This window comes from Triticum aestivum, chromosome 3A, assembly GCF_018294505.1.
Source record: "Triticum aestivum cultivar Chinese Spring chromosome 3A, IWGSC CS RefSeq v2.1, whole genome shotgun sequence".
Lineage (NCBI taxonomy): Eukaryota > Viridiplantae > Streptophyta > Magnoliopsida > Poales > Poaceae > Triticum > Triticum aestivum.
This window is the reverse complement of record NC_057800.1, coordinates 176,608,286-176,632,863: the sequence shown is the minus strand read 5'-3', so window position 1 is coordinate 176,632,863 and position 24,578 is coordinate 176,608,286. Positions and strand designations below refer to the sequence as shown.

The 24,578-nt window shown below is 43.8% G+C and overlaps 1 protein-coding gene across 1 annotated transcript; it reads left to right on the top strand.

The window, feature by feature from the left end:
* The first annotated feature begins 22,793 nt into the window (after positions 1 to 22,793).
* Positions 22,794 to 24,083, top strand: LOC123060865 (uncharacterized). The gene is made up of 3 exons (XM_044483728.1): positions 22,794 to 23,090; positions 23,164 to 23,407; positions 23,484 to 24,083. The coding sequence occupies exons 1-3, from the start codon at positions 22,865 to 22,867 to the stop codon at positions 23,719 to 23,721; spliced, it is 708 nt and encodes a 235-aa protein (XP_044339663.1). The 5' UTR covers positions 22,794 to 22,864; the 3' UTR covers positions 23,722 to 24,083.
* The last annotated feature ends 495 nt before the right edge of the window (positions 24,084 to 24,578 follow it).

The following is a 24,578-nucleotide window of genomic DNA, read 5'->3' as shown; positions in this document are numbered from 1 at the left end:
GTGTTGTTTTTGTGCGGAAATAAAAGTTCTCGGAATGGAACGAAACTTTGCGAGGAATTTTTATATAGTATATAAGAATTTCTGGATCCAAGACCTACCAGAGAAGGGCCCCTGGGTGGGCACAACCCACCAGGGCGCGCCCCCTCTCCTGGCGCGCCCAGGTGGGTTGTACCCACCTAGTGGCCCTGTAGACCTCAACCCTGACACTATAAATTCCGATTTTCGGAGAGAAAAATAAGGGAGAAAGAATTATCCCGATCCACGAGACAGAGCCGCTGCTAAGCCCTGTTCTTCCTCGGGAGGGCAGATCCGGAGTCCGTTTGGGGCTCCGAAGAGGGGTTTCTTCGTTCTTCGTCATCATCAACCCTTCTCCATCGCCAATTCCATGATGCTCCCCATCGGGAGTGAGTAATTCCTTCGTAGGCTCGCTGGTCGGTGAGGAGTTGGATGAGATTCATCATGTAATCGAGTTAGTTTTTTTAGGTCCTGATCCCTAGTATCCACTATGTTCTTAGATTGATGTTGCTATGACTTTGCCATGCTTAATGCTTGTCACTTTGGGCCCGGGTGCCACGATTTGAGATCCGAACCGTTTATGTTATCATCATTATATCCATGTTCTAGATCTGATCTTGCAAGTTATAGTCACCTACTACATGTTATGATAGGGCAACCCTGGAGTGACAACATCCGGGCCCACTCACGGCGATGACCCTAGTTTGAGGAGTTCATGTATCCACTATGTGCTAATGCTTTGTTACGGTTCTCTATTAAAAGGAGGCCTTAATATCCCTTAGTTTCCAATATGGACCCCGCTGCCACGGGAGGGTAGGACAAAAGATGTCATGCAAGTTCTTTTAATAAAGCACGTATGACTATTTACGAAATACATGCCTACATTATATCGATGAACTGGAGCTAGTGTCGTATCGCCCTAGGTTATAACTGTCACATGATGAATATCATCCAACAAGTCACCGATCCAATGCCTACGAATTTATTCCATATTGTTTCTGCTAAGTTACTGCTGCTATCATCACTGTTACACTTGCTACCAAATTATTTGCTATCACTGTTACTGTTACTATTGCTACTGCTACCACTATCAAAACTATCAAACTACTCTGATACTGATCGCTTTGCTGCCGATAATTAATCTTCATGTGTTGTTGAATTGACAACTCAGCTGCTAATACCTTCAAATATTCTTTGGATCCCTTGTGTCAAATCTATAAATTTAGGTTGAATACTTTACCCTCGAAAACGTTTGCGATCCCCTATACTTGTGGGTTATCAAGACCTTTTTCTGGCGTCGTTGCTAGGAAGCATAGCTATATTTGTTGAGTCAATTGGGATTATTATCATATTATCACTATGAAGAATCTGAAGGATGCTAAGACTAAGATATTTGCCTCAAAGACGAGGGGAGGTAAGGAACTGCCATCCAGTTCTGCTTTATATTCATCTTCTGTTATAAGTAAACTTGCAACACCACCACATGCTATTAATTCTGATATGTCGCAAGTTATTGACGATGCTACTTCTACTATGGATAATGCTTATGATGATGCTAGTACCTTGCTTGATAATGATGATGTGCCACTTGGTGAATTTCTTGATAAACAAATTGCTAGAGTTATACAACATGATGTTGTTGAATCTGATGATGAGCTTGAAACTAAAACTCCTAAAACACCTGCTAGAACTAGCCTTCCTATATATGAATTGCCTAAGGTACAGGAAGGTTATGTTATGAGTGAAAAAACAACTAGAGATATTCTTGCTTGTAATGATAGAGATGATCTAGAGAAATTACTACAAAGTTATAAAGAAAAATCTCTGAATGCTAGAATGAAATGTGATCCTAAGTTTGCTACTTCACCTATATTTATTGATGATAAGGATTATGAATTCTCTCTTGACCCAGAGTTCACTACTTTGGTTGAATCCGATCCTTTCCATGGTTATGAAACTGAAATTGTTGTGGCACATCTTACTAAGTTGAATGACATAGCCACCCTTTTACTCGTGATGAGAAAACTCGCTATTACTTTATTCTCAAATTATTTCCTTTATCATTAAAGGATGATGCTAAAGCTTGGTACAACACTCTTGCTCCTGGCTGTGTGCGTAGTCCCTAGGATATGATTTATTACCTCTCTGAAATATATTTTCCTGCTCATATGAAACAAGCTGCCTTAGAGAAAATATTTAACTTTGTGCAAATTAAAGAAGAGAGTCTCCCACAAGCTTGGGGAGGCTTTGCCAGTTACTTAATGCTTTGCCTGATCATCCTCTTAAGAAAAATGAAATACTTGATATCTTCTATAATGGACTAGCCAATACTTCTAGAGACTTCCTAGATAGTTGTGATGGTTGTGTTTTCAGGGAACGAAATATTAGACAAGCTGAAGAATTATTGAATAACATATTGAAAAATTATGATGATTGGACTATTCCTGAACCACCACCTGAACCCACTCCGCAGAAGAGGGGTATATTATATCTCAACCCTGAAGGTATGCAAGAGGCAAAGAAATCTATGAAGGAAAAAGGTATTAAAGCCGAGGATGTTAAAAATTTACCTCCTATTGAAGAAATACACGGGTTTAATACACCACCAATGCCTAAGGCGGTAGAGGTAAATTCACTTATGAAGTTCAATGATAGTGACAATCCTCACAATATGCATCATAGTCAATGTCTTTATGAGTTTGAAAACTACATTAGGAAAGAAGATTACTTTAATGCAAATGTTATGAAATATTTGAAATACAATTTTGATATGATTGCTCGCTTGAGTGACTTGTTATTTAGAATATAAAATGATGTTAGAGGTGTTGGAAAACATGCTTCTATGGTTCCAACTCAATTAGAATGAGTTGCTAAATCTCAAAGAGAATTACTTGATGAAATGAATCATAATATGTATGACTTTGCTGTTAGAGTTGCAACTAGAGGAGGTAAAATGACTCAGGAACCACTTTATCCTGAGGGACAACCTAAAAGAATTGAACAAGATTCACAAAGAGCTAACACTAGTGCACCTAGTCCTTCTAAAAAGAAGAAGGAAAAGAAAAATTATAGGACTTTGCACACTTCTAGTGAACCTGAAATAGAAAAACCTCCTGATAATGATAATGAAATTTCTATCTCTGATGCTGAAACTCAATCTGGTAATGAACACTCACATACCGATAATGAAAAATTTAATGATGAGGTTCATGAAGACTCTCAACAAAACAATGAAAAAGAACCAAAGAATGATGGTGAGATAGAACCACCTGTTGATCTTGATAACCCACAACCTAAGAATAAAAGATATGATAAAAGTGACTTTGTTGCTAGGAAACACGGTAAAGAAAGAGAACCGTGGGTTCAAAAACCTATGCCTTTTCCACCTAAGTCAACTAAAAAGAATGATGATGAATAATTTGAATGCTTTGCCGAAATGCTGAGGCCAGTCTTTTTGCGTACTCGCTTGACTGATATCTTGAAAATGCCTCCTTATGCAAAATATATGAAAGACATCATCACAAATAAGAGAGAAATACCGGAAGCTAAAATCTCCAGTATGCTTGCCAATTACACTTTTAAAGATGGAGTACCCAAAAAACATGGACATCCGGGAATACCAACTATACCTTGCTCTATCAAGAAGAATTATGTGAAAACTGCTTTGTGTGATTTAGGAGATGGTGTTAGTGTTATGCGTTTCTCTTTATATAAAAGACTTGACTTGAATAAACTCACACCTACTAAAATATCTTTGCAAATGGCTGACAAATCAACTGACATACCTATCGGTATCTGTGAGGATGTGCCCATTGTTGTTGCTAATGTTACTATTTTGACTAACTTTGTTATACTTGAGATGCCCGAGGACGACAACATGTCAATTATCCTTGGTAGACCCTTCTTGAATATTGGAGGGGCTGTTATTGATTGCAATAAAAGCAAGATCACTTTTCATATTAATGGCAATGAGCATACGATGCACTTCCCAAAGAAACAATTCCAAGTGAATGGTATTAATGTTATTGAAAAATCTCCGACAATCACTATTGGATGTTTTCAAATACCTCCACCTACTGTTAGAAAGAAATATGAAATACTTATTGTTGGGGAAATGCATACCCCCATTGAGGTAACTTAGTGATTTATGAAAGTTCTTCGGTTTCATGCTAATCAGAAGTGGTTGCTAATAAGACTTGATAAACCTTATTAATGGATCATTTTTGAATGGTATGAAGTTGATGAATTTAGTAAGCACTACTTTCTATCCATACTTTTATTCTCTGTTTTTATTGGTTAAATAAAATAAAATGCCATGTTTTGTCTATTTTCTGAATTTCCCGTGCAATAAAAAATGACCCAAAAATAAAAGTTCTCAGAATGGCCTCAAAAGTTCTCAAAAATTTTATTTTCAGAAAATTGTATGCGGACATGATGAACCTAGTTGGAAGGAGTTCTTAGAGGAGACGATTCTCGGGGGCATCTTCTAGTGACAGTTTTGCTCGTGGGTCTTATGTTGAACCAAGTGAAAGTTCCACGCGAGATGCCGCCACCAAGAATGTTTATGGCCTAGCGATGAATATATGGTGTGTGTGTGTGTGTGGGCATTAAGGAGGAATTTGAGCAATATGTCCACAATGTCGGCCTCGGTCCCTACCTCTCAGATAAGTGTGAACAGCACCAACTTCTCACTGAATCATTTGTCAAAGGATTTAAATATTTTCCACGTGAGTCTAGGGTGTCATTTATGCTTTATGATAAACCATTTACTATCCCACTGGAGAATTTTTCTTACCACTGCAAACTTCCATTTTGGGGTTCTCTTGATGAGCCACCAACGGTCAAGTTCGAGTCTTTCTTGACTATCCTTTGCTACGGTGAAAATAGGGGAGTGAGACAAGGAAGAATAAAGAGCATTCACTTTCCCGCAATTCCGTATTTTGCATTATGTAATGGGAAATGCATAGTAGGCAAGCAAGACTGTAGCATACTTTGTGCGCCAGACTTGAGCTGCCTTCACACCGCTCTCACTGGTGAAAGGAATTATAACCTTGGAGCGATTGTTGCACGTAGACTTCAGCACAATGCTAACAGTGGTTGGTTCTATCACTAGTGCGCGTCGGTCCTAAACAAACGGTTTTTAACCCCTTTCCGCGATGGCATTTGGAACTGTCGCCAAGTGAGTGTGTGCGATAGGGTGTCCTTCCCACATGACCCAGAAATCGTCGGGGATAAGCCCTCATGGGACCCAGGCTGGGGTCGTGTGCGATTGGGCGAGGCATCGAAACCCAATCATTTCTGTAGGTATGTACATCCCACACGGTAATCCGAGAAAATCATTTCCGTAGGTATGTACATCCCACACGGTAATCCGAGAAAATCATTTCCATAGGTATGTACATCCCACATGGTGAATCCGAGAAAAACATTTCCGTTCGTATGTATATCACACACAGTCAATCCAAGGAATACGTTTCCGTTCTTATGTACATCCCACACAGTCAATGCAGGGAAACCGTTTCCGCTCAGACATACATCCCACACATTTTTATGTGAAGGCTCATGTCTGAAAGGTGTAACTATCACACACGGTCTTCCTTGGTTAACTGTTTGCTTTTATCAACTATATCACACACGATTTGATGAAGAAAACTGTGTGGCATTGGGCTATCCATCGCAAGCGTTTTTACTGCTAGAACCATTTGCAAAGATCCATGGCACATTTTAGCAGGTTTATTAGTTAACAATTAATAATTCCAGTATTACGCAAATTCAAATTTCATATCGAACAACTGTTTGCCAATTTCATATCAAGCACATAAATATATTATAACATCACAGTACGGTAGCTACATGAAAACAAAACAGTACAACATATAGCTAGTTCAACTTCATAAGAACAATATATTCATTTCCCTTATCCACCTCTGCTTTCAGTTCAGTAAGAACCCGTTTTGCACGGGCCAACTGGGAAAGTGCCTCCTCCTTCGCCAAAACCATCTTAGCGAAGTCTGATTTAAAAAGTTTGAGCTCATTCTCCACCTTCAACTTTTTATCCCGCATCTTGAAATATGCTTCAGCGTTGACAAGACTTTCTCTAAGCCTACGTGTGTTCTCTTCCTCATACATGCTCCATAGCTTCGTTAGGCACATCTTCAAAGACTGTGGCCACTCTTGATCAACCCACTCCAAGTAAGAACACTTCCGTTCATCCTATAATATTTAAAACTAGATCAGCAACAATTGTAGGGGAAATGGGTTTATAGAAAAATCACCAATGCTTATTTTGAAAAACTGAAGAAACATGTTAATTATGACATATCTTCTCAAAAAGATCAATGTGCAAATGAAATAATTGGTACTGAGACAACAACCAAATTCTGGAACATCGGAAGATATAATCAACTACAACGACGCTACAAGTTCTTACTCATGTACAATAAATAACAAATTGAACATTTTATGAGGAAGGTAAATATAACTGCAACAGCATAGCGACAGTGTTTGGATGACATCAAATTGATACTAACAAGTGTGTGCATGCACAAATTTAGTAACATAGAACTAATAGCACTAAGGTCGTCCACTATGTATGCCAAAACTAGGGTAAAGACAACTGCTCCTACATCTCGCACCGGTGCCCTGCACTGGCGAGCCGATGCAGCGGAAAAAATCAGGGACCCGAACTCCGGAGCATGTAGTTGCTCCGATGCCTAGTTCCTTCGTGCCATAAAGATTTAGTATTTTACTGCTTGGCTACTCGAATGTGTGTACCAAAGTTGGCTGCACAAACTGCTGAAGCGGTGCCAAATAATTTTCTAATGGCACCGTCGATGAGATGGCAACAATTTAAGATACTAGGTACAAACTGTGACACTGTCTTAGGATGCGTTTGGTTGAAGGTGTGGTATGAATGGGTTGGGACCGTGACAGTGTCTGAATCACATATAACAAATGATTTGTAACAACGAAAGAGGGTCTAACCTTCTCTGCACATGGCAGAAACTTCCTCCCACTGTCCACAGAATCAAACGCAACTAGCTTCACGCATGGAGATTGATGGGGACAACGAGCAGATAGATCTTCAGCCACCCCGCTCCATTCGTTGCCACTGATGGTCTTAGGGAGCTACAAGAGGAAGAAGCGACTCAAATCGACCCCCGGGTAAAAATCCTTCATTCCAAGTCTTATCCCGAGAGAGAGAAGAGAGGCATACCCGGGTGGTGAAGGAGTAGTCGCCGGAGGAGGAACCGCTGGAGATGTCTTTGAAGCAGACCATGGCGACCCCGGCGGTAGGATGCGAGACGGTGAGAGAGAGGAAGCAGCTATAACTTAGCAAGGAAGGAAGGAAGGAGGAAACAAGGGAAATGTGACTTGTGGTCGGGGAGAAAAGGGGGTGGGGAAGGGGGCGGGGGTAGATATTTTGGCATTAGGCCAAAATTTTGGAAATGTAGAGGGAAACTTTGCGCGCGGTGCCGCCGGACCATTCACTTTGAACGATTGTGTGCATCACAAACGATTCTTCTGCTTTACGCGCATGGGATGAGTTTGATAATTCAAATTTTGGTCTCAAGGCATGGGCACATTCACTTTGAACGTGCGCGGTGCCGCCAGACCATTCACTTTGAACGATTGTGTGCATCGCAAACGATTCTTCTGCTTTACGCGCATGGGATGAGTTTGATAATTCAAATTTTGGTGGAAATTTCCCTGGGTACATCATTGCATAATTTAACATCGCTTGCTAACTTGGGCACAGAAAAAAGCATACAGTAGACAGACCACACTTACTGAATCGAGAAATTTTAGTAATTACACAGAGCCAGTTGACCTAAACATTGCTCTAACAAAAGACCAGCATTAAAAATAAAGCCTAAGTACGCATAATTAAAAATTCGCCGCCATGCCGGCCTATGCATCGCCGGTGTGAGATGAGACATCGATGACTTGTCCTGGCGACATGCCGCCGTTGGTGGACTCTGCATCCCCCCTGCTGAAGTTGACCGCGTCCTTGTCCTCGTCCTCGTCCTCATCCTCGGCGCCGCCCTCAAGGTTGTAGTACTTGTAGTAGTGGCTCCGCCAGAGCTCGCGTTGTTACTCCACTGCCGATTCCTCGATGGACAGACTCTTCTCTACCTCGACCTCGTCCATGTGCAACTCCTCCTCCCGGCGCTCCTCAATCTCCGCCGCCTCCTGCATCTCCAGCTCCCGCTCGGCGACCTCATGAGGAAGCAGGTGCTCTATGGCCACCGTCGCCTTTTTAGACGTGGGTTACATGCTGGAGTCCGAGGTGTCTTGGAATATCTTGGTATGTGCATCCTCGATCTTGCCGTGGATGGCCTCGACCCGGGCCAGGGCGACATCAGCGGCACAGACGACAGCTCGAGCGCTCTCGACGTTTGCAGCCGCCGTCGCAGCAGCAGCTGCAGTCGTCTCGGCTGCTGCAGTTGCCCTGTCAGCTGCAGCAGACGCCCTCTCGGCGGAAGCGGCCACGCTCAATGTGGATGCGGCGGCACTCTCGGCGTAGGCGGCCGTGCTCTCTGCGCAGGCGGCGGCGCTGGGGGGGACGTGGCCAACGTACAAGCCTTCACGAAGCGTTTCCACGGCGTCATCTTTGCAAGAAGGGGGTGTGGGAATGGGGATCGGGATTCGTGGATTCGGGGGTTGCCGGCACTAGAGAAGACGAGCCGGCAAAGCTTAAGGAGGGAGACTTAAATAGACCCAGATATTTTCATCGCAAACGGTTCCTAGAAAACAACTGTGTGATGTTGTAGATATTTTTCATTAGCTATGAAAGACGAATTTGGAATAAAGTGCAAACGGATGGTGTTTTAAATGAACGAGAAATTTTGTAGTACTAATACAACTGTCATGTCAAATTTTGGAAAATTTCAGGGGTCATTTGACCTTCTAAGACATCTAAGTGATTTTCTAGCCATTTAATGACCATAATTGAAATTTGAACAACATCTACATGCAACAGCTAACCATAACAGTTTGAAAACTCATATTTTGTGTACTTGTGTGCGATTTAATTCCATGTGCAGTAAATTAGAAGGAATTTTCAAACATATTGGTCTAACGGCTATGACACAATTAAGCATGGAGTGACATGGCATTTTAATTCCAAAAAAAATCAGAAACACATGAAACCTTGGTTGATGTAATGTCATGCCACCAAGATGATGTGGTAAAAAATTGGCATGTTTGACCAAAGTTTGGACACACACCCCTCACAAACCGGAGCAACTCACTAGAAGGCTCGTGGTTCCGAGAGGGAACAATGCATGTTTGATGACGAACGGGAGATAGCTTCCTCTTACGGCCTTCAAATTTTTTCTACGTCTAACGTGCACTACTACAACTGTAATGTGAAATTTTTGAAAATTCTAGGGGTCATTTGACCTTTTAAAGACATTTAAGTGATTTTCTAGCCATTTAATGACCGTAATTCAAATTTGAACTATATCTACATGCAACGCCTAACCAAAATGGTTTGAAAAATCATATTTGTGTACTTGTGTGCGAGTTAATTCCATGTGCAGTAAACTAGAAGGAATTTTCAAACATATTTGTATCACGACATGGACACATATGCATGAATACGTATGCATGGAGTGGCATGGCATTTTAATTCCAAAAAAATCAGAAACACATGAAACCTTGGTTGATGTAATGTCATGCCACCAAGATGACTTGGTAAAGAAATTGGCATGTTTGACGAAAGTTTAGACACACACCCCTCACAAACCGGAGCAACTCGCTAGAAGGTTCGTGGTTCCGAGAGGGAACAATGCATGTTTGATGACGAACGGGAGATAGCTTTCTCTTACGGCCTTCAAATGTTTTCTACATCTAACGTGCACTACTACAACTGTAATGTGAAATTTTAGAAAATTCTAGGGTCATTGGACCTTTTAAAGACATTTAAGTGATTTTCTAACCATTTAATGACTGTAATTCATATTTGAACTACATCTACATGCAACGCGTAACTAAAACGGTTTGAAAAATCATATATGTGTACTTGTCTGTGAGTTAATTCCATGTGCAGTAAATTAGAAAGAATTTTCAATCATATTGGTCTCACTACATGGACACATGCATACTATGCATGGAGTGACATGGCATTTTAATTCAAAAAAAATAGAAAAATGATCAGAAACACATGAAACCTTGGTTGATGTAATGTCATGCCACCAAGATGATGTGGTAAAGAAGTTGGCATGTTTGACGAACGTTTGGACACACACCCCTCACAAACCGGAGCAACTCGCTAGAAGGTTTGTGGTTCCAAGAGGGAACAATGCATGTTTGATGAACAATGGGAGATAGCTTCCTCTTACAGCATTCAAATTATTTTCTACGTCTAACATGCACTACTACAACTGTAATGTGAAATTTTTGAAAATTCTAGGGGTCATTTGACCTTTTAAAGACATTTAAGTGATTTTCTAGCCATTTAATGATTGTAATTTAAATTTGAACTATATCTACATGCAACGCCTAACCAAAACGGTTTGAAAAATCATATTTGTGTACTTATGTGCGAGTAAATTCCATGTGTAGTAAACTAGAAGGAATTTTCAAACATATTTGTATCACGACATGGACACATATGCAAGAATACGTATGCATGGAGTGGCATGGCATTTTAATTCCAACAAAAATTAGAAACACATGAAACCTTGGTTGATGTAATGTCATGTCACCAAGATGACGTGGTAAAGAAATTGGCATGTTTGACGAAAGTTTGGACACACACCCCTCACAAACTGGAGCAACTCGCTAGAAGGTTCGTGGTTCCGAGAGGGAACAATGCATGTTTGATGACGAACGGGAGATAGCTTTCTCTTACGGCCTTCAAATTTTTTCTAAGTCTAACGTGCACTACTACAACTGTAATGTGAAATTTTGGAAAATTCTAGGGGTCATTTGACCTTTTAAAGACATTTAAATGATTTTCTAACCATTTAATGATCGTAATTCATATTTAAACTACATCTACATGCAACGCGTAACTAAAACGGTTTGAAAAATCATATATGTGTACTTGTCTGCGAGTTAATTCCATGTGCAGTAAATTAGAAAGAATTTTCAAACATATTGGTCTCACGACATGGACACATGCATACGTATGCATGGAGTGACATGGCATTTTAATTCAAAAAATAGAAAAATGATCAGAAACACATGAAACCTTGGTTGATGTAATGTCATGCCACCAAGATGATGTGGTAAAGAAATTGGCATGTTTGACGAACGTTTGGACACACACCCCTCACAAACCGGAGCAACTCGCTAGAAGGTTCGTGCTTTCGAGAGGGAACAATGCATGTTTGATGAACAACGGGAGATAGCTTCCTCTTACAGCCTTCAAATTTTTTCCTACATTTAACGTGCACTAATACAACTGTCATGTGAAAATTTGGTAAATTTCAGGGGTCATTTGACCTTTTAAAGATATTTAAGTGATTTTCTAACCATTTAATGACCGCAATTCAAATTTGAAGTACATCTACATGCAACGCCTAACCATAACGGTTTGAAAAATCATATTTTTGTGTACTTGTGCGCGAGTTAATTCCATGTGTAGTAAATTAGAAGGAATTTTCAAACATATTGGTGTCAAGGCATGGGCACATGCATGGAGTGCATGCCATGGCATTATAATTCCAAAAAAAATAAAAAATGATCAGAAAAACATGAAACCTTGCTTGATTTAATGTCATCCACCAAGATGATGTGGTAAAGAATTGGCATGTTTGACGAAAGTTTGGACACATACCCCTCATAAACCGGAGCAACTCGCTAGAAGGTTCGTGGTTCTGAGAGGGAACAATGCATGTTTGATGACGAATGGGAGATTGATTCCTCTTACGGCCTTTAATTTTTTCCTACGTCTAACGTGCACTACTACAACTGTAATGTGAAATTTTGGAAAATTCCAGGGGTCATTTGACCTTTTAAAGACATTGAAGTGATTTTCTAACCATTTAATGACCGTAATTCAAATTTGAACTACATCTACATGCAATGCCTAACCAAAATGGTTTGAAAAATCATATCTATGTACTTGTGTGCGAGTTAATTCCATGTGCAGTAAATTAGAAAGAATTTTCAAACATATTAGTCTTACGACATGGACACATGCATACGTATGCATGGAATGACATGGCATTTTAATTCAAAAAAATAGAAAAAAGATCAGAAACACATGAAACCTTGGTTGATGTAATGTCATTCCACCAAGATGATGTGGTAAAGAAATTGGCATGTTTGACGAACGTTTGGACACACACCCCTCACAAACTGGAGAAACTCGCTAGAAAGTTCGTGGTTCTGAGAGGGAACAATGCATGTTTGATGACGAACGAGAGATAGCTTTCTCTTACGGCCTTCAAATTTTTTCCTACATTTAACGTGCAACTATCATGTGAAAATTTGATAAATTTCAAGGGTCATTTGACCTTCTAAAGACATTTAAGTGATTTTCTAACCATTTAATGACCATAATTCAAATTTGCACTACATCTACATGCAACGCCTAACCAAAACGGTTTGAAAAATCATATTTTTGTGTACTTATGTGCGAATTAATCCCATGTGCAGTAAATTATAAAGAAATTTCAAACATATTGGTGTCAAGGCATGGGCACATGCATCGAGTGCATGCCATGGCATTTTAATTCTAAAAAATTAAAAAATAATCAGAAAAACATGAGACCTTGCTTGATTTAATGTCATGCCACCAAGATGATGTGGTAGAAAAGTTGGCAGGTTTGACGAAAGTTTGGACACACACCCCTCACAAACCGGAGCAACTTACTAGAAGGTTCGTGGTTCCAAGAGGGAACAATGCATGTTTGCTGACGGACGAGAGATAGCTTCCTCTTACTGCCTTCAATTTTTTCCTATGTTTAACATGCACTGATACAATTGTGATGTGAAAATTTGGAAAATTTCAGGGGTCATTTAACCTTTTAAAGACATTTAAGTGATTTCCTAACCATTTAATGACCGTAATTCAAATTTGAACTACATCTACATGCAACGCCTAACCAAAACGGTTTGAAAAATCATATTTTAGTGTACTTGTGTGCGAGTTAAAAAATCATCACACGATGTAAATATCTGGTGTTCAAAAAAGAAAATGTAAAGATCTGGCAAGAAAACCACCACCCCCCCACATGATTGGCACTCTACCTCGTGGCTCGAGGTTTGGTAGGTGATTGGTGTGGATCATTAATCAGACACGGTTCTGTATTGGAAACCGTCAGCTACTATGTTCACACATGAATTTGCTGCGGGAATTGCGTGTAACTGAAACTACAATACTCGTTAATTCCGGCGACCGGCGTGTGTACTGTCCCCGTCGATCTAGATTCCGGCCGCCAATAAATACTACCTTGCTCACGTCGTCCCACCTGCATTCTCATCTACATCCTGCCCTCGCTCGCCCTCTCTCTCAAATCTCTGCCATGGAGCCGCCAGTCTGCCCACGCGCCGACGAGGAGTCACCGCCCCCTGAGGACGCTCACTCGATTAGCAGCAACGAGGACCCCTACGCGCCGCCTGACGAGGTTGCACCAGACCCCCAACTTTGGATTGGTTTTGGGGCTAGTACAATCTTTATCTGTAGAAGTCGCTGCTGCCGGCTGAGAAAGCCAGGTAAGTGGCGTTCAAGAAGGAGATGGCGGAGGAGAAAGCCAGGTACCAGGCGGCCTGTGAAGCCCGTGATGCCGCCTGGAAAAAGGAGGCGGCGGAGCTTTGGGGACGAGCGTGTCGTCGTGTCAAGGAGGTGTACGAAGACGGGTACTTCACGAGGAAGGTCATAGGCGCTGGGAGCCTCGTCGCTGTGTGGAGGTGGGCCGATAAGCTCCAGTGTGCCACTAAAGAGGAGCTCCGGTGGGCGCCCAACGAAACGGCAAGATTGGCTGCGCACGTCCGTCGGCAAGAGGCAGATCGATACGTCAAGTGCTGCGAGGCGGAGGAGTTGGAGTACTGCCTCCGCACTGGGAAGACGCCGCGCACCAGGGAGCTGCTGGCGAGGGGCTGCCGGAATACTAGCCCAGGAGGGATTATTAGTTTTAGTATTGATCGTTTTCAATTTTATGCATTGTAGCTAGTAGTTAAGTATCATCATGTATATGTGATAATATTATATATATATATATATATATATATATATATATATATATATATATATATATTCTGTAATGATCTAATGAACAATTAATATATATTATGAATTCCATTTTCTATCTATTTTTGTATACTAATTTGAATCTAGCTGTTATCATCCACATATACAGAATGAAAAACGTATATACACACATTGAAACAAAACATATAAGAATGGAAAATAGAGTACACACATTGAAACAGAGCAATACTATGATTGCTGTGAATACATAGCTATCCACGTCGAAACGACTTTTCAAAATAAAATGCGTCCATGAGACCATGACCAGCAGCCCTTGCCTAGGGTAGCTCTTGGCTCTGCCTGAACTCATGCAGGTGTTCGTCCAAGCGGCTGACACGCTCGCGGTACATCTGGAGCGCGATCTCGAGCTTCAAGTTGGCTATTTCATCGAAGATCGCCAGCTCGAGGATGGGACGGCCATGTTCAACTACTACGCCCAGGTGGACACCTGGGCCAAGGAGGCGGTCGAGCCTACGGACCAGCACGTTGGCATCTAGCAGGCCGCGCACAAGGCGAACGGCGGCACCCATGTGAATGGCGCGGCGGGCATCCGGTGCAAGTACGGCACGGCCGGCCTCTGGTGCAAGTACGGCGCTGAGGGACTCTTCCCACTCCTGGCAAGGAATGGGTGTACTGATGGGACGTGTACCCACTTGCGACACCGTGTCGATAGTAGGAAAGCGCCGCTTGATCCGCTCTTGCTGTGCGGCGCGCCGCGCCTCTCGCTCTGCAGCGCTCCAACGGTCTCGCTGTGCGGCGAGCCGCAGCCATCTGTGCGGACGCGCCTAGCTTGCTCTACGGCGCGCCATCGATCATGTTGTGCGGCGAGCTGCAGCTTGTCGGCGCTGACATGCCTATCTTTATCCGCGGCGCTCAAGCATGCGCCAAAGGTCTGCTCAACCCTGGCGATGACGCGCATCACGACGTCATCCATCGCGTTGCCGAGAGCGCCTCGGCCTCGACGGGCCGTGGCGCCTGCTCGTTTTCCTCGTCGACGAGGTTGATGGCAGAGGCAGCACTTTGGTGGGTTGGCATGCTTGGAAAAGGTGGATATGCTACAGGCTGCACTTGTCGCCTCTATGCGTCCCGCGCCCCCTATGCACAATATAGCAGGGTGGCGAAAAACAGGTGAGGAAATGGCGGGAAACGGTGGCGTGTTCATAAAATGCCATCAATTAATGGAAACTTAGCATCGAGCTAGCACAAGAAGTAGATCATGATCAGATGAAAACGGACCACACTAGGGAACCCGGCGGTGATGAATTCATCAATCCCAAATAGTTGAATACTAGCAAGTGTTTGCCCACAACACACATGGCCTATTCCATCACAAATAGGTCGGATGAATCAACTGTATGCCACATATCGCACATTGTCAAAAAGTAATGCGGTAGACCTTCTTTAACATGTTTTAAAAAAACAAGGACCTTGAGGTTAGATTAGCTGAGCACAACTTCCCATCCAGTCACACATCCGATGGCTGCTCCAGCCTGAGCACACTTAACTTGATAGTTTTCTTACATGAGCTACTGGTGGAACAGCTAGTCCTTGCTGATAGGAATGCCTCTTCACATCCTTATGGCGTATTCGGATGGTCGCCCATCCCACAATGGCCATAGATGTTGTGTAGATAGAGCATATCACATATGTCTTATTAGAAGCAATCGTCTGCGTTATTATCGGTCTTCGCACACATTTATAATTACAGACTTGTTTGTCGCGTATCACACACATCTTGTTATATTGAACCGTTTCTGTTCTCTTGCCTAATCACAAATAGTTCATCCGAGTGAACCGTATGCTGTATATCGCACAAACCTTGATCGGGATGACCGTTTCTTTTGTGTTGCCTAATCACACACAGTTCATCCCAGTGAACCATATGTTTTATATCGCACACGCCTTCATCTGGCTGCCCATTTCTTTTGTTCCTCCTCATCGCAAACAGTTAATTGAGGTGAACCGTATGCCCTACATCGCACACGCAACTAAAATCTAAACCGTGTTTGATGCATCCTCCATCGCAAACGTTTAGCACCTTTTTTTACGGTTATTTTACACCACCGTTTGCGATTATGGCATCGCACACAGTTTTGTCGAAGGGTCTCTGATCATAGTGTCGCGTTAGCAGCATCCTACAGTAGTGTATGGTGGAATTTATGCCACATGTTTAACACAAGAGCTGGGTGTTTCGCCTTTGCCCTTTGATCCTATCCTACCCACGCAGTATTTTGATTTTGACACTTTGAAAGAACACAAGATCCTTAAGGGAAAGGTTGATAATTTCACTTACAATCTAATGTTTAACCAAAAATCTATTGTGGACACATATTTGCCTGCGACTGCTCTTTTTGATTATAACAGCAAAGGAAGATATTTTGTTCTTGAGAGCGTGGCCGAGCTAATAATGCAACACTGGTGGTGGCACAGCGTGCTGAGGCATCCGCACCGAGAGCCTCCGTGAGCTACCACGCCGACTACTACCCTCCAGGCTACTGATCGTACCAACTTAGGCCAAAAGCCTAAGCTTGGGGGAGTACGTGTCTCTCACCGACATTACATTCATGTCCACTTATTCCATTTGTCGGTGTTCACACTTTTTCATTGTATCATCCATGCTTAAATTTATTTTCATGCTTTCTTCTTGGTGTTTGAAAAACTTCAGAAAAGCCAAAAAATTAGTTGTAGTTAATTTAGTTTCTATGCATGCTTAGTAGTAGTACTAAAAAGAAAATCCAAAAAGATATCCTTGTTCTTCTTTTGCTTGTTGGGAGCTTTCCCGTGTAAATAGTTTTTCTTGTATTTGCTTTTCCCTTTTTGCTTGTTAAAGAAAACCAAAAACTTCAAAAATATTTCAGTGTGTTTATCTGAATTTCTTTTCTTTTTATTCGAGTTGCGCCAAGGAGAAGACCACGATTAAAATTTTGAGTGGCTCTTATATGAATAATTGTTGAACTAATAAAGAGCACATTTTACCTTGTCTTCTCTTGTAGGCTGCATCTCCTTGCTCACACTCCAGGGCGACTTTCCGATCACCATGTACTGTAATTGTTTCGTTTGGCCCTGGCATCTTAAGTTGTAGGTAAATGTAACAAGGGTGGGCCATAAACTTAGCATAAGCCGGTCGTCCAAATAGAGCATGATACAGACTCTTGATCTTGACCACCTCAAACCACATCGTCTCTGCTCTATAATTATACTTGTCACCAAAAGCCACTTCTAGTGATATCTTTCCAACAGGGTAAGCCAACTTACTAGACATGACACTATGGAAAACTATGGAGGATAGCTTGAGATTCTTGTCAGTCAGACTCATATGGCGAAAATTATCATAATATAAGATGTTGATGCTGCTACCACCATCCATAAGTACCTTAGTGAATTTATAGCCACCTACCTGGGGGCCACCACAAGGGCTAAGTGACCCTGGTTATCAACCCGTGGTGGGTGATCTACCCTGCTCCACGATATCGTGTGCTCAGACCATCTCAAATATTGCGGAACAACCAGCTCTACTGCATGAACCGCCTGCTTATGAACCTTCTGGTCTCGTTTGCAAAGACTTGTAGTGAAAACATGGTATTGACATCCATTAAGATGTTTTGGATTACTCTGGTATCCTGACTGATTATTTTTCTATTGGTTGCCCTGACCAGACTGCTGATTATGACCGCCTTGACCCTGATAACCAGAATTTGAGCTACCACCACCAAAGTCGGACCCTTGAGACCCGGATCCTGACCCGCCAGGTGGCCCATTGCCACTATCGTGATGGTGGTTAAGGCTGTAATTCTTGAACTCCCGCTTAACATAACAATCCTTCCAAGCATGAGTGGATGACTTGTTGGGAAAACTATGTTTCGGGAAAGGCTCATTAAGCATCGCCTCAAGATTAAAAGGCTTTGCTCCGCCAAAAGGCGGCTTACCATTACTGTTGCGGCGCTGGTTTTTGTACGCAGTGTTGGTGTTAGCCACTAGATCTGACCCACCATCGGGGTTCCTCTGCTTACCACCATTACCCTGGCTATTGCCATTATGCCTTGCCATATTCTGCTGCTGACCCTTACCATTGCCATTCTTCTTTGCCTTGTTGGATTTCTCATCATCAGAGCTGGGGTCCTTTGTGTTATCAGAGTCTGCATACTTAGTGAGAGCCTCCATGAGGTCGCCCATGTCGTTGCAATAATGCTTGAGCCGCCCGAGCTTCTGCTTAAGGGGGGCGAAGTGACAGTTCTTCTCTAAGATCAGGACCTCCTGACCCGCCGCAATCTATCAGACGAGTGAATAATAGCGGAGACCCGCTGGGCCCAATGGCGAGCTGACTCATCCTCATGCTGCATGCAGTGATCCAGATCCACAATCGTTAGAGGCTGCTTGCATGTCCCTTGATTTTTTTGATAAAACACGCCTTTAACTCGGCCCACGAGTTAATAGAATTGGGCAACAAGCCCTTTAACCACGTGCGGGCAGGCCCTTCCAACATCATGGTGAAATACTTGGCACAAACAGCATCACTGATGTCTAACAAATCCATGCTAGCTCATAACTCTCAATCCAAGCTTCTAGGGGGAGGTTTGCTGTATAATTACGTATCTTGCGAGGACCCTTCAAATCTTTGGGCAGACGCTCATTACGCAAAGCTAACACCAAACACGACACTCTGAGACTTCTAATGCTCACCCCAACTTCGGTCGAAGCTGAAGGGATCGCAGGGGGTGACTCGTAAGCCCCCTGGTTTGCTGCTTCCGCCTCTCGACGGGCCCTGGCCGCATCCACAATCGCTTGAGCCGCGCTTTGAGGATCGGGCAAGTTAACCTGGGCCATGTTCCGATGCCTTTCACTGCTGGAGACTGCGAGCGACTCAATACGCCGGCTATAACTATGACTCGGGAGGGGAGGGGAGGGGAGTCGAGTGCACACGATCATGGCTGTATGAATACGCCGCTTGTTGTGCAATGGTTGTCTGTAAGAGCTCAACTGCATTCCGAGTTTCAACCGCGACTGGTGACTCACTGCTAATTGGAATCGCCGCTAGCCGGGTTAGAAAAGTGCCTGGGTGGCGTTAGGACACGTGGAGACGGTGTCTGATCGGGGGCGGGTTAGGCGCCCGCTCCTCCCTTCGTGCCGGCTCAGGCTGCCGAGGTTGAGCCGCCGCCCGATTCCCTAGCATATCCGGGTTTAACTGAGGATTCACCAGTGCATCTGGAGTGCTTGGACCTGCCCCAGGAGTGTCAAACAAACGTCTTGGGTCATGCGTTGGTGGTAGGCGACTCTGGTACCTTTTCTGGAATACTGCATTAGACGTGTTCTGATCCAAACTTAAACGCCAAGCATCCGCCTTAATATGCTCTACCTCTGCGTCAATCTAAGCCTTTAGTGCAACGGTTTGGTAGTTCTCAGCCACAATATCCTCCTAGGCCTTGGTTATCTCCTCACAAATCTTTTGCGACCTCTGCGTTGCGCTTTGCTTGATTCGCTGCAGTGACCTCAGCTGCTAACAAAGCTGTCAAGGTATTCATGAGATCCAGTAGTACTTGAGTCGGTGGCCTGCCCGACTCGGATCCACCAGCCCTTGCCGCGGCCGGGTTAGAGGCTGTCGCAACCGCTGTTGAAGAATTGAGAGTTGGCCCTGTCCCAGCCATGAAGATAGTAGCCCTGCACGACGGCTCATAGGGGTCCGGAATACTGTCACCATCAGAATAGCTCCCAAGTCCGCCATCTTGAAGCTGATAGATTGACTCTGTCTCCCCGGTTGAGGACTCATTACCTGAGTAGACGAGAGTAACTCCCTCAGAAGCAGAATCTTCCGCAAGTTCCATCCCTTGCGTGAAGCCCATGAAAGCATGCCTACGCCCGGCTTGGACCCGGGCGGGTTGCGTGCGCTGAGCTGACTCGATGATGTCGACACAGATGTCCGGCTCAGGCTCTGATCCGCCGATTTGGCCGATGAAGACGTGGATTCCGCCGAAGGGGACCCGATACCCATACTCGATTGAGTCGGCCTCGGGGCCCCAGCCAACATCAGCGATGTACAGCTTGCCGCAGCGACTCTTGATCATCCGGCCAACGGCGTACCCCTCAATCCATGGGAAAGAGCCCTTCAAGAACTCGAAACTACCGTGCGCTGGCCCTACGGTGTGCACCAACTGTCGTTGGGTTAACACGGCAGATGTCCTAGTGAAAGGACTTTGGTGTGAGGCCATCTCTACTGTGATTAGCCTGAAGGGGTTGAGCGGGATGAAGGACACGAGTTTACCCAGGTTCGGCCCCTCACGATGGAGGTAAAAGCCTACTCATGCTCTTGTTACTATTGCTTGAGTATCGATTACAAGGGAGTGGATTCGCCTAACCTAGCTATCAATTGATTGTAACTTAAGTTGAACCTGCTGCAGGGACTCGCCTTTATATACGCAGGTCGAGGCCCTGGGCTTACAAGAGTCCGGGTCAGGTTATACTTCGTAGCTGATCCTGGATCCAAATCGCCTTGCCTTCTTTGGCAATTCGCCATCGGGCGGCTTACACTTCCGGGTCATGCACCGTCTTCTTGCCTTGGGCCTCCATCCGGCCCACCTCGTAAGTTGCCTCCCTGGCTTCATGTCATGGTCTCTTGGGCCTATCTAAGACTTCATTGTTACATTGTGCGGTCATATCCCCAACACTTTGCGTTCGTTGTGTTTTTAAACAGCCTATTGGGATGATTCCCTATCAGAACCTTCCGATCCAGTTTTGGGAACCTTCCGGGTAGTTTTTTGTTTTCTTTTTATTTTTTTCTTGGTTTTTCTTTTGATATTTTCTTATTTGTTTTTTATGAACTTTTTTAAATATGTGGAGAAAAATAAATATGCAAATAAAATCAAATATGCAAACTTTTTTCAATTCTGCAAACCTTTTCAGATATGTGATTCTATTCATATTTACAATCTTTTCCTAAATTCATGAACTTTTTTCATATCGCAATTTCTTTAATCAAGCAGATTTTTCAAATCCGCAAACTCTTTTGAAATCCATGATTCTTTTTCAACTTCACGGTCTTTTTATAACTTATGAGTTTTTTATCAAATTTATGATTTTTTTTCATTAAAAACCACGAAGATTTATTAAACTCGTGACCATTTACCAAATTCATGAAAATTTTCAAATTGTTTTCACATAATATTTTAAATCTACACTAAAACAAATGCTGAATCCTAACAAATGCAATAGCATCAACATCTTTTCAAGCGAAATAAGACTTCTGGTATGAAGGAGATTTCTGTTGAAGTTGATTCTAATTTTAAAAATTGAAATAAACAACAATCGAGAAAATAAATAGAGAAAGAAGGCGATGAAAGAAGATTGGAAGCTTAGAGTGCAATAGGACTGAAACCGACGAAGAAGAAGATGAACAGTGAAAGTGGACGACTCGAACATGGTTGGAAAATAAATAAGGTATCTATAAGAGCGGAGATGCAGCATACACATAGGAAGAAAGACATCACAAGAACGATCCACCGAAGTACTTGTACAAAATAAGCATGTATATTGTCTCATATTGAGAGGAAGGAAGTATTATATTATTATTTTCTGTAAATGGAGGCTGATCGAGGTATTGGTCTCACTAGCAAAAGTGCCCGTGCGTTGCAACGGGTATAAAATAAATCTGAAAGTTGGTGTCGTTGTTTATCTATCATGGTGAATATACGATTTTCCAATTAAATTGGTTATAAGACTCATAAGGATCCATTTCATGAAGATCCCATTGAATTCCAAAAGCTCATAATCTTCTTCTCTACTAATAAAACCTTCAACTCGCTATAAAAATGGATTATTTGTAATAAGTTGTTGACATTCAACAACCCTGCGTAAAAAGAATTACAGAAAATAACATTTAATAATCTGATAGATCAACAACTACTTTTTCAATGATAAGTAATTGTGCATCATTCACATACCTGTAGCAGCTTCTAATAGAACATATATTAATTTCTACATCTCACAATGCCTATTAACATCAATTTATAGTTATACTTTTCCACTTCCACAATTTGATGACCGGAAATAAAGAGTTTATAATGCTTGACGCTCTTTTGTTGACACGTTGCCGTCAATATTGCACACCCTCCACACCAACATGACCACTTCCATGGTCATTATCATCGGGCCTCGATGGAGTAGATGGTACAACGGAGGGGAGTGCTCCCCTCCCAGATGTCGTGCAGGGCACAACAGGACGGGAGCAAGATGCACCATTATTACACTCTCTCTGCTCTTCATCCCTCCATCTCTCCTTCCTATATCTCACCAAGACATAGATGACATTCAAAAGCTAAGGAATATCTTGATGGTCAGTAAATACCAGTGAGCCCCAAATATCTTCTCCCTTAAGAAATATTATTTCTTTTCCATATTTCACTCATTTTTTATTATTATATCTAATATGTATTTATAAGATGTGGTAGGCATGAATATTAAACTATGACATACAGCAGCAAGTAATTATAATGGGTGTGCTCCTTCGGAAATAAATAGTAATCGGTACACATGCATAGCATTTTTTAGAAGAGTGCACATGCATAGCAATCCAGGAGCTTCCGGTCCAAACAGAACATGTAGCGACAACACCCACCGCCCACTTCCCACTACGTGTCCCCTTATCCAAAACACATGGCCTTCTTCTCCATCCACCTGACGCTCTCCCTTCTCTTCTTCTCTATCCAGGGCAGCAATCCCCTCTTCTATGCCGGTGAGGAACACCACCAGAGGATGGATTGCGTTTTGGAGCTCCCTCTACTGTCGCTCGATCTGGCCTCCCCCGCTCAGTTGTCGCCCCGTGCTCCGGATCTGGCCACAACAGGCCTCACGTCCTCCAGCCGCGCGCAAGCAGGCCAAGGCCGACGCCCGACCCCACCCCCTCTCATCCTTTCTTCCCTTTCTCTCTCTAATCTCTCACACGTTTTCTTCAGGGAACCCGCCAATGGAGGTCGCCGCCTCTCCGTCTCGATCTGTCCACCGACGGATCCACGCGCGGAGCATCTGGATCCGCCACGCAGACATGGATGGGCGCCTTGGAGCTCCCCTCTGCCGTCCCCTGATCTGGGCATCTGGCCGCCCGCCAGTGCTCCGAATCCGGCAAACAACCTCGCCTCCGACCCAATTCAGACAGACGCCACAGCCTCCTTCCACCACGTGCGCCAAGCATGCCCCCAGGTCCGACCGATCATGCGCCTCTCATCCTCGCTGTTTTTTTGTTTGAGTCAACATCACTGCTTCTTTTTGCTCGCAGCTCGCGAGGAGGCCATGCTCCTCGTCCAGCCGCGGCCCACCTGCTATGTCAGTCAGCCCAGCCGCCTCGTCCCGGCCTTCTCCGCCCCCAGCTCCAGGGCCTTGTCCCGGCCTTCTCCGCACCTAGCTCCAGGCCTCAAACGACTCGCTCTTTGGAGATCGCGGGTCCTCCGTCGAGCGAGGCCGCCGGTGGTAGTGTTCGCTCGGGCGGCGAAGGCCGGCGGTCCGGAGAGGGCTGAGGCAAACAGGACGATGGCAGGTTAAGCTTGTCGAAGAGGTTTCTTGCCTTCAATCGGAACGAAATGTTGGTTCGCTGTTGGAATTTATATGTCGTGGAAGAAGACGTATAGTTTCCTTGTGCGTGCAATCCAAATAACACGCGTTTGTCAGATTCCATGTTTGCGTGTTTCGGGAGGTCGATCCGGCCCGGTTGCAATTTGTTTTGGGCTAGCCTGGCACCGCATGCATAGTCAGATTGCACCTGACGTGGTTCCCGAATTAGTACCACCTCATGTATATGTTTTAAATTCAAAGTGCCTGTGTGTTGCAACGGAAGAAAAAAATTTATAATCTTTAATGATCATGACCACATTTTGTTGCATCATCAAGGGCTGGCGACGCCCCTTCGCAGCACGTTTTCCAGACCTGTTTTCCATCGCGGTTGACCCGCGGATCTCTGTCGCATTGACCCTTATTGACTTAGGGCAGCTTGCCTTCTGACGTTCTTTTGGCCTAGATGAGAATGTCGTCTGGCATGACTTGCTCGACTGCATCGCGTTGCACGAGCCTGAGCTTAATGTGGAAAATGATCGGACCAGGTGGCATCTAGAGCCCTCTGCTTTGGCGGCCGCTTAGCCGCCTTAGGGAGAGAGATGACATCACCTCCATCATCACCCAGCTTCGCACGATGGCTCTCCGGATGGCGCCACCGCCTCCCCCACCACCACCTGAGCCGGATTAGCTCCCTAGTCATTGTCGCCACCGCCTTGTTTGTTTGTGCATCCCTTGTGTTTGTTTTGGCTTGTTGTGATGTGTCCACAACTGAATCAGTGGAGTGAGTTGTGCGTGTGTGTTGGACCTTTGCCCACGGTGGCGT

What these genes read in the sequence shown, in the direction of transcription:
- LOC123060865 (XM_044483728.1), top strand. Translation starts at nt 22,865, where the DNA reads ATGGCCTTCTTCTCCATCCACCTGACGCTCTCCCTTCTCTTCTTCTCT. An exon ending in CCGCGCGCAAGCAGGCCAAG is followed by an intron (nt 23,091 to 23,163) that starts GCCGACGCCCGA and finishes CGTTTTCTTCAG; the next exon opens with GGAACCCGCCAATGGAGGTC. An exon ending in TGCGCCAAGCATGCCCCCAG is followed by an intron (nt 23,408 to 23,483) that starts GTCCGACCGATC and finishes TTTTGCTCGCAG; the next exon opens with CTCGCGAGGAGGCCATGCTC.